At 38.9% G+C, this 11,011-nt stretch overlaps 1 protein-coding gene across 1 annotated transcript; it reads right to left on the reverse strand.

Annotated features, from left to right (window-relative positions):
- Positions 1–82: 82 nt before the first annotated feature.
- On the reverse strand, positions 83–10,604 carry LOC137293975 (ribosome maturation protein SBDS-like). Its single transcript, XM_067824882.1, has 6 exons — positions 10,339–10,604; positions 9,615–9,744; positions 8,824–9,024; positions 7,824–7,908; positions 7,398–7,483; positions 83–3,783 (listed from the first exon to the last, which is right to left on the reverse strand). The coding sequence occupies exons 1-6, from the start codon at positions 10,467–10,469 to the stop codon at positions 3,655–3,657; spliced, it is 762 nt and encodes a 253-aa protein (XP_067680983.1). The 5' UTR covers positions 10,470–10,604; the 3' UTR covers positions 83–3,654.
- Between the last annotated feature and the right edge of the window lie 407 nt (positions 10,605–11,011).

The raw sequence follows: 11,011 nt of genomic DNA on the forward strand, positions 1-11,011 counted from the left end.
TTGGAATGTACAACCAAAGCTTTCTTTAAGGCACTAGAATCTTAAATATCTCATTGTGAAATTTCACAGAACAAACACCCAATGACTGTTTCAATGTTTTAATCAAATGGTTGCAAAATATAATGTACAGTTAGAATATATGTTATACAAATGTACAGTCATATAAAACATGTAGCACATTCGTCAGCATGCAGAAAGGTGCCTGAAGGCTTTGCAAGTCAGAATCAATGTTTGAATCAAGTTCCCTAGGTTCTTCAACATTGCTGCTGCATTATTATTAGAACCTCAGGACTCTCTGTGTTGGCACGAAAAGGGTGCCTTGGCAATAATCCTGAATTTCAAGCTCTGCAAAATTTTAGCTGGAAAGCAAGACACTTCATTTAAAGATTTGCAATCAAATTTTTATTCCCTTGCTTTCTGATTATTGTTTAATGTTACTATATGAAATAGTCCCGATGGTGGTGGACTCTCAGTAACTGATTCTGGACCAGACAATCCAGTGATTGACATCTGAGCAGTCATGCCTTGTGGGTAAAATGACACCAATCATGATCATCCAATCCAGTTAGTGCATGTTGTTGCAGACCCATTTTAACCAAGAATGAACATTTTTAGGTTATTTTTAATGTAATTTTAGGCATATTGATTGTAATCTCAAACTTAGGCTCACTGTATGCTGAGATATACAGTGTCTAACAAACCCTAAAGGTCGCATCAGATTACCTTTTGACTTGACCAATTAGCACAGCTTCCTAAATCCCAAAAGTTCACATTCATACATACCGACTGAACTTTTACCTCACAAAAATTTGTACTCTGACGATTCCAAATGCTATTTTCCACATGATCACTTTTGAGTGATACACATGGTGGCTGCCATTATTCACAACAGTGAGTAAACAGTACCTGTAAACTGCATTCTGGTCAATATTCAAGGATGTCATCTTGCAACAATATAAGCTAATGGTCAAAAAGGGGATCAGAAACCACTATGAATATATTCTGTGGGTAAAATATTTGTGTTTTACAGTGCACTCTGTCTAATTCGGACCGACTTGGAACCAACTAAAAGTCCAAATTAGACAGCAGTCTGAATTAGACAGCAGTCTGAATTAGACAGCAGTCTGAATTACACAGACATTTCCTATAAAGAAGAATTACATCATAGTGTTTCCTCCAGAGCGTTTTAGAAGGGCACTGCCCTTTTCTTCTAGCGCCCTGCCCTTTTTTCTGGTGCCTTGCCCAGTACTTGCTAGTTGTGACGGAGCACAGGAACAGACTGAAAGTCAGCAACTGTAACAAGCATCTTATGATCAGCCTAAACACTGACAGCCACAATGACACCGTCTTAGAAGTGATTGTGAAAAGCTTCCTGAGAAAAAAGCAAAAGGAGACTGTAGGTTAATAATACAGGACACTCAGTCTGATCATTTTGTTTTGGTTTTTATTGTGGTTTGTGCCCTTTTCAAACTAGGGTGCCCTTTTCTGTAGAAACTTCACCCTGAACTTTTTGTGGTCTCTAGGAAACACTACATCAGGACCTTAAGTTCAGTCCAGTTTATGCAGCAATGCAAGAAAGACAGAGTCCGAGTTGTACAGAGTGCACTGTATATGGGTTTTTCGATTGATAAGAGAGGAGTGTCAGTGACCGGGAAATTTTACAAATCCTGCCAAACTATAAATAGAAGTTGTCTGATTGGTTAAATCCATTCAGCTGCCTCACTTTTGACTGGCAGTGCAACAAATAATACTGAGCCTAGGTTTACTTAGATTGGTAATCCCTAAGCCAGCCTTCAACTAGTATCAAAACAAAGAGATCCATCTTGTTGACATGATGCATGTATGTACTGGTATTTGTGATGAAAGTCTTGGAACTACAGAGTAATGAAGCCAAAGCTTAAAATGACCTTGGCCTTGCATTCAAAATATTGAGTAAAACCCCTCAGGTGAGTGAGGTGGACTTGAAGCCACATTGATCCATATTTCAGCTATATGACTTTGACACATATTGGTTGCACACAAGGTCAGGAATCAAACCAGAACCTTAGTGATTACATGCATACATTTACCCATGTACTTATCCCACAGCCCAATAAAATCTTCAACAGATCCTGAACTTTAAGATTTTAACAAATAAAAACATCCATTAAATATCAAACAGTACTTGCATTTCACTATCATATGTTAAGTGTAAAACATAACAGTATTCATCTGTTCCAACAACATTGGTTCTCCATCATCACAACGCTAAGGGCAGGCTCAGAACAACAACTGATGTCAACAACACTCAACATGTTTCAGGCCAGTTACGTAAGGTTGTTAAACATCTTCTGCAACAGTGGTAGCATCACATACAATCAAAATGCAACTAAGAAACATTTGATTTCATTGCAGGAAACTGTAACAGAACAAAACACATTTAACATTACAGGTGTACAGTTTCATCCTTGAGTCTAAAATTAGTTTAACATGGTCCATTTATATTCAGAGATTGAAGCTTGTGTATGGTGTAGAGGGTATGAATACTTATTATCCAGCAGTTTTCATCATTAACCAGTCACAAAGAATGAGTTGGGTTTTACACCCTTTTGCGATATTTCAGCAATGGCACACCAGAAATTAGCCACACACCAAAGAATCCTACCGAAGCTGGGGACACCAGAAATAGACTTCAAATATTTGTACCCAAATGAAGAATTGAACATGGATTAAGCATGAAGAGCGAACCCTACCACCCTTACTAGTTTCAAGGTCATAGTGTCATTGCTCTGAACCACTGTGGATATGGGCAGTACAGACTATAACAACATACGGTAACAAGGTTGATACTTGGGAAATGAGTAAGTGTGGTTTTACGACGCTCTTAACAATATTTCAGCAATATCACAGCTCAGAACACCAGCAATGGGCTTCACACATTGTACCCATGTGAGAAATGAAACTCAGGTTTTAGGCATGACGAGGGAAATAGCCAATCACTTGACTACCCAATATTTTGTAAGAAAACCATACAGTGGTCTTTTGTGGCAATAGATCTCGATCAGAATTAGTCACACTGTCAATCAAGTCACAGTGTTCAAAATTAACTCTTGTCTTAAAGACGTGTCATTTTGAAGCTTAGGTAGCCTATGTACACTGTAAAATTAAAACCTGGAACATTACCTCAGAAATCTGTTGTTTTTCTATAGTTTGAATTTTTACATCCCTGATCATGTTCTTGTGCATGGCAGATTTGATTATGATTTTGTCCATGGCAGATTTGATCATGCTTTTGTGCATGTAAGATCTTAGAAATTATTTCCACTTTTACAAGAAAGCAAACACAAATTACTCATCTGCAGATTTCTGGAAAATATCATTGTCTTTCCTTATTATGTATCTGCGGAAGACTGGACAGTGAAAGCTGATTTCTGTTAGCCTTGGTTGTTACAGAGAGTTTCCTGTAAATCAATCTCCTCAGCATGAAAACTAGATCTAGACTGCAACACCATTTTGGGCATGATCATACAATTGCACTTCATGGTAAGTGAATCTTTCACTCAACACTCTAACTTTGAATGTGAGGCCTTTTGCCTCTGGATGAAGATCCGCCATATCATGAAATAAGGCAGTGGGCATGGAACATGGACATAGATTATATCACAATATTTGTATCTACTCCAGTTTTTCATCGCCCTCCTCCACCTCCTTCAAGTTGATAACCTCCAGCTGACCTCGACCTTTCGTCTCTGTGCGGATCAGCTCATCAATTTCACGATAACATCCGGGGTCAATCTGAATAACCTGAAACAACATGATGGAACTTTTCAAAGCCATGAGTCATTATTAGTATGTATCAGATTTCAGTAAAGTTAGTCTCAGTCTTACTCATTACAATCCACCACTGAGTTTAACAAATCCTAGTAGAAGGTCACATCAGGTAACCTTTGAGCAACCTATGACTGTCTAATCAAAGGCGAGCTTTTTCAATAGATTTAACCAATCAGACAACAGCTCCTACTTAGGGATTGGAGGGACATACAAAATATTCAGGTCACTGACACAGATCTCCCCACAATTAACTGACCTGCAATATATACACTTTGGGGTTTCTTTTGACATGGTTATCATAAGCTAATATTTCCGCAAGATAACATCTTTGAATATTGCCAAAAACACCATTTTCAGCAACTGTTTACTCACCGTTGTCATGGTTGTAAGGTGTGCAGTGTGCCGTGTGCCGTGTGCATCACTCGGAAGTGAGCATACACTAAATAGCATACAGAATTGTTCCGGTGCAAACCTTTTCCAGATGAAAAGTTCAAAAAGTATGTGTGAATGTCCACTTTCGCAATTTGGTAAGCTGTGTTCTGACTGGTCAGCCTCAAAGGTTACCTGACGCGACCTCCCATAAGGTTTTGTTAGACTCAGTAGTGGAGTGTAACATAAAGTACTGTGGCTAAGATTACTTAGACTGTATCAGGTTTTGAATGAAAATACTTTGCTTTTATGCTTCGTCCATATCTCACATGACCAAGTCTGGAGAAGCTGCAAAATATGGTGAGCAGAGGTGAAAATGTTTGCCCTTAACTGGAAAACATATGTGCTAGCGAGTCTGCTTGAATTAATCCAGACTAATGTGTGGTTTTATACAGCCAGCTCACTGATCATGAGGACCACACTACAGTAGAGCCAAAACACCTCTCTCAGATACTTTGTACTGGGTCCTAGTAAAAATGGCTACATGTCATAATGGCCACAAAAAGGTCAAAATAACACAAACCCCTAGTCAAAATGGCCATATGGTTAACATCTGTTTGTATTAATTAAGAAAATTGTGCAAAAGTACTTCAACAGCTTAAAGTATTACATAAGAAAACATCGCGAAGTACAGCATAAATAATAAAAAAACATCTTGAATATGAAATAAATAACAACCTCAAAGTATCAATTGAAAAAACATTTCAAGAACAATACTCATCATTAAAGGTCACATGCACGCTAAAAATCGAACATAATTAAAACACAGTTATCACTTATTCATGATATATAAAATGAACTGCTGATTAACCAAAAAGAAACAAAATTATGAGCGTACAATCGCAAATCAGAGGTGCAATATCGTGTATTTCAGTTTACCTCCATTGAAACAAAGCAGCCATGATACCAAACCCAGTCAGAGCCGGTGGGTGTGCACTCAAGTGTAACAAAGCCTTTTCATTGGCCACTGGTTCATTTGCTGATATGCTTAGCTGGCTTTTTGTTTATGGCTTACAAGCCCGATAGATGTTAGCCCAGGTAGATTATTTACTTGTTTATGTACACAACCAAGATTAGGTTACTTCTATGATCTCATACTCTGGGCAGCCATACTGTTTCAGTCCATGCTAACATATCATTCCGCATGCGTTATGAGCACAGCACAGCCACTGAAACCACTTTTTCCCCAGAACAGGGGGAAAAATCGTGAATCATCTGAACTCCTATTTCGTTGGCATTTTTGATGATTTGTTTTGGTAAGTGCATACCAAAAGGTATCATCATCTGCAAAGTTATGTTTCTCGTTGCATGTGACCTTTAATATGAAAAAAACTAATGTATCACCATTTTGACTTTTCCTGAGGCCATTTAGACTCAAAGTCAGTGTGGCCATTTTTTCATGTGGCTATTTTGACCTGTTCCCCTGTGTACAGACTCATACAGGTCATACAGTCATTCAAGTACCTCTGTAATTCCCAGCACACTCCTCCAGGCAATATGACCCTGCCAGGAGCCTGGGGCTATAACAGGATTCACGCCCTGAAATACAGCCGAACGCTGTTTACTCGGACCCCACATATCCGGACCCCGCCTTTGGACGATTTTCATGTGAAACGAAACTTACGTTCATTAATTGTACTCGTTTAACCGGTGAACCCGCGCTTCCGAACCCGGACGCTGAATTTTCAAACCATTCCTATAGATTTCCATTGAAAATTGATCCAGTTGTCCGAACAGGGAGATATGTACAGTGTGTATGTGTCATGTCACTATCATTTACCGCACGACTAGGTGATTTCACTCTTAATCTATCGGAAGGCATTTGATGTGAATTGATTAATTAACCATCAAAACACTAGGGACACATGTCACTCAGGTTGTTCATTAGGATTTGGCGGGTGTGGGAACATCTCATCAGAAATGAAAACACATGTTAGGTAGCATTAAGATAAACTACACTGTAGTTGTACTGTATATAACACTTATAAATCAACCTGTGCTATCTGTCACAATGCAAGTTAAAAATAGCCTGCCACATGATCTAAGTTATGTTATCCCATCCGGAAGTTTACTTTCTGCAGACAGCATAAGTTCGACGCGATGTCATATGTTTTTAGAGCATTTTAAAATTAAAAAAAAAATATGCAAATTGGCAAGAGACTTTTTGTCATTGATTTACGTTTTGCATCTAACTTCATATCTGAAGCTCCACATGCTACGATTACGTCCGAGACAACCTGACAAATGGTAACCTATGTTCCACCTTCCATGTATTATCGGTACACTTATATGTTATGATGATTAGCTGTTATTACTATTGACTGTTGATTTATTGATATACGTACATGAAAATTTTTTGTTTTCATTTAGTATTCACGTATAGCTTGTTTGACTTCAGTTAACCGGATGTCTCGCTATCCGGACCATTTTTGAGTGAAACCAAAACGTCCCGATAAACGGGGTTCGACTGTACTGGTTCCCTGTCACTACCTACCATCTCCAACTGAACTCTGAGCCAGACAATGCGACCCTCCCAGGAATCACATCCTGTGATATTTTGTCCCTTTCACTACCTGCCATCTTCAGCTCAACATGGAGTCAGACAATACGACCCTGCCAGGAGCCTGGCCCTGTAATACTGTCTCCCTTCCACTACCTACCATCTCCAGCTCAACACTGAGTGAAACAATGTTACCTTGCCAGGAGTCAAGCCCTGTAATACTGTCTCCCTTCCACTACCTGCCATCTTCAGCTCAACATGGAGTCAGACAATACGACCCTGCCAGGAGCCTGGCCCTGTAATACTGTCTCCCTTCCACTACCTACCATCTCCAGCTCAACACTGAGTGAAACAATATTACCTTGCCAGGAGTCAAGCCCTGTAATACTGTCTCCCTTCCACTACCTGCCATCTTCAGCTCAACATGGAGTCAGACAATACGACCCTGCCAGGAGTCAAGCCCTGCAATACTGTCTCCCTTCCACTACCTACCACCTCCAGCTCCACACTGGGTCAGATAATATTACCCTGCCATGAGCCTGGCCCTGTAATACTGATTCCCTTCCACTACCTGCCATCTAGAGCTGAACTCTCAGCCAGACATTAATACCCTGCCAGGAGCTTTGCCCTGTAATACTGTCTCCCTTCCTCAACCTACCATCTCCAGTTCCTCCCCGAACTCATCTTCTTCCACCTTTACAGCAAGCTTTAATATTTTGGTTCTCAGCTTCTTTCCCTCTCGTGCTGGATAACAAATAAAAACACAATGATGTTATGTCAAGGATCAAGGACATTCTCAAGGCCATCATTTCTTGTATGAAAGAGACACTTGAGGATAGTGACACTTGTAAGGGTCTTTGGGTCAGAGAAGACTATGCGTGACCTATATATAATGTACAGGTCACAGTTATGGTCATAAAGTCTATGTGCCATTTTCTGCCAATATTTTGACTATTTACACCTGAAATAGTTATATTATCTGAACAGTTGTGTCAAGGTCATTCGTGGTTTAAAATGAAACAACAGAAGACTTTGTGTCATTATTTCCAGGCTGTGGAAGTAAGAGAAGAGAAGAAGCATATACCAGGTATTGTCAGCCGAATCCGCATGAATGCTCGCTGGATCTTCATCGTTTCAGATTCAGTCAGTTGTTTTATCACTTCCAAAGCCTGAAAATTTACAAAGACATATCAGTACAATGAGTGTTATTTGGTTCAATTTAAGTAAAATACATTTACATGTTTTATAACAAAGCACAATAACATGATTAAATGATGACATTTCTGAGTCTGGTGCTATAAAGTAGCTGATGCACCACAACTACTGTAAATTCAGGTTTAAGGATGGGAGTTATGAACAATGTTGTCAAAAAGACTACTTCATGGAACAGAATCTTTCACAGAAAATTCTTCAAGCTTATCAGCAAAGTGACACAAATCAACAACTAAATCCTGCACCCAAATAAATGTCTATAGTTGTGATTCCTTCTTGGTAGCCATATAGCTGGAATATTGCTGAATGTGGCGTAAAACTGAACTCACGATTCCTTCCTGGCTCTTCTTGAAAAAAATATATTTATCATAAAAATATAATAAAGAATTCCGTAACAGTTTACTCACAGGAAGTGCAAGCGCTATTTCAGCACTATTTCAGCATTCATGACTGTAGAAACTAGTTTAAGTCAATATGTTGCATCATTTGTTGTCATTAGGTTACAAAATTACTTGCTGCCCATACCGAAACAGTTTACTCACAGGAAGTGCAAGCGCTATTTCAGCACTATTTCAGCATTCATGACTGTAGAAACTAGTTTAAGTCAATATGTTGCATCATTTGTTGTCATTAGGTTACAAAATTACTTGCTGCCCATACCGAACATAGTCGTTCCTGCCAATTCTGAACTGATACAGAAAGGTTTATACATGTACTTCTTTGGAAAAGAAAGGTATTTCATACTTGTCCTGACTCATTCTTATTGCTTATCTCCCTTTCCTATTGAGGTACAATCCTATTGTTTCCAAGAACAGTTCATAAAGAGCTCACCCCACTTCCTGTGTACATTGTCACTGTGACAGAGAACTTGCCTGTTGTTTTGTTCCTTTAGAAGGCTTCACGGACACATGCAGGTCCCTCATGCCTTTCTCAATCATTGTCACAGTGTAAGGACGTTTAGTCTCTGGGTTTACACACTTGTCAGCAACAATCGTAGCAATGTCACGAAACATTGATTCCAGCTGTGCCTGCCTCTCTTTCTCTGTCACCTGCATTTCTCCTTTGGCAAGAATCTGAAACAGCATTAACACCACAGGAATTATCGATAACCTCACCTTCAACCAATTATATGCCAGAACATTACTTGTTGCAAACTCTGGGGTATTGAAAATAAAGTTACTGCATCAAAATGCCAATATTTTTTCCTCCATGGGAACAAAATGAAATCACAGGATTAAATGACCTTCAAAATGATACTTGACACAGCCATGAAAAATGACAGGTATTGAGTTCATTATAGAGAGTCTGGACCAGACAATCCAGTGATCAACATCATGAGCATCAGTCAACATAATTGGGAAGTGACGATATGTGTCAACCAAACAGTGAATGTACCCCTCCAATCCTGCAAATCTCCTCACAGAACAAACATTGGTTGCTGAAGACCAATTCTAATATGGATCTTTATGAGTCTCATTTGAAAACCAATTTTCGTGAAATTTTAACCATGATTCATGATATCACCTTCACCTTATACAGATGTCAACCCACAGTTAACAGTATATTGACCTGGATTCTAAAGTTAACATTTCAGCATGTTAAAGATGTTAATTTGGAACAGTGACATATGCATACACAAGTATATTTATTTGTTACTCATTACCTGTAGACATATCTCTGAATGGTTATCTACTCCAAAGATCTTCTTCAAGTCATCGGTCTTAGCAACTTCTCCTTTCGAAACATTGGTGAAGACAGTGTGAGTCTGAAGAACTTCATCAATATCAGTTTCCCTATAAATGAAATGGATACAATCAAAGTGTTACCATGGGTCAAGTTTACCGTGGGATTGGGGTAAAACAGCACTGCATCTAAACTACACCATGTTAGAATCAAATTAGAAATTTATAATGGAACATATATAAGTACCCATTCCAAAGACAGCATCTGTGAAATGGTCTCCATTAAGTTCTGTGGTATAGCATTGCCATAACCTAGAATAGATCTTGGAAAGAGTTCCTTCTGTTCCCCCATATTCCTTCTTCTGCAGATTAACAGAAGTAACACAAAGTGGTTCAAACCTATTTGTTGTACGTAACTTTAGGGCTTAGTTATTTTGGTTAGTCCTCTAGCATTTGTTGTGTTAGATCATGTTCACAATTCTGGTAAATGTCAATATATGAATCTCTTACCTAGCGCTTCAGAAGGCAATAGTTTAGCTGTAGCTCTAGAGCTGAACGGATCTAATTTTGAGTTCGTTTAACTGTCGAAACTAAACAGAAAATGTCAAAAGGAAAAGAAACAATCCCAGAATATAAGCTTGTAAAAGGAATCTTGGGAAACGTCTAGTCAGTACGACTATCAAAGAAATTAAAACATATACCTACACTTTATTTCTCCAGGACGTCACTTTATTTGGATAGCAGGCTATCTCGAATCGCTTACCACCCTTCTTTAGGCGAACAGTTGCAACGTTTGTCAGGCGTTTCTGGTTTGTAGGCTGTTTTACCCGAGACATAATGGACTAAGTTATAGGCAGAGGTTATGCGCAAACTAAAGGATAAACGAAAAACTCGAAATGTTTTCAAAAGGTCTGTGATTTCGGGAACTTTTGCAATAACCGGAAGTAAGGACCAATTTCTGGTTTTTAGTGCTCAAGAGCTGTGCACTATTTACTGGGCAACTAATTTTATATACTAACAGGGTACATTGGTGTGATTTACCAATTTACGTCACTAGATTAAAGCTAGTATGGATTTAATTAATCTGAAACAGGTTGTGTTTACCTCAATATTACATGTTAACTATGCCGCAATATTGAACTACAATACCATACAAGTAGGCACATTTCAAACCAACCAAATTTAATAGTATGCTGACGGCTGTTGGTGATAGGAGACTGTTGGTAAAAGGGGGAAATGTAAAGTGTTTGCAGACCGAGAACATGCAGAGAATATCTGCAGACTCAGCGCTTGCAGACTGAGAAAGTGTCTCCAGGCTGGGGAAATGTAGGAGTTTCTACAGCCTGGGGAAATTTAGAGAGTTTCTGCAGACTGGGAA

This window comes from Haliotis asinina, chromosome 1, assembly GCF_037392515.1.
Source record: "Haliotis asinina isolate JCU_RB_2024 chromosome 1, JCU_Hal_asi_v2, whole genome shotgun sequence".
NCBI lineage: Eukaryota > Metazoa > Mollusca > Gastropoda > Lepetellida > Haliotidae > Haliotis > Haliotis asinina.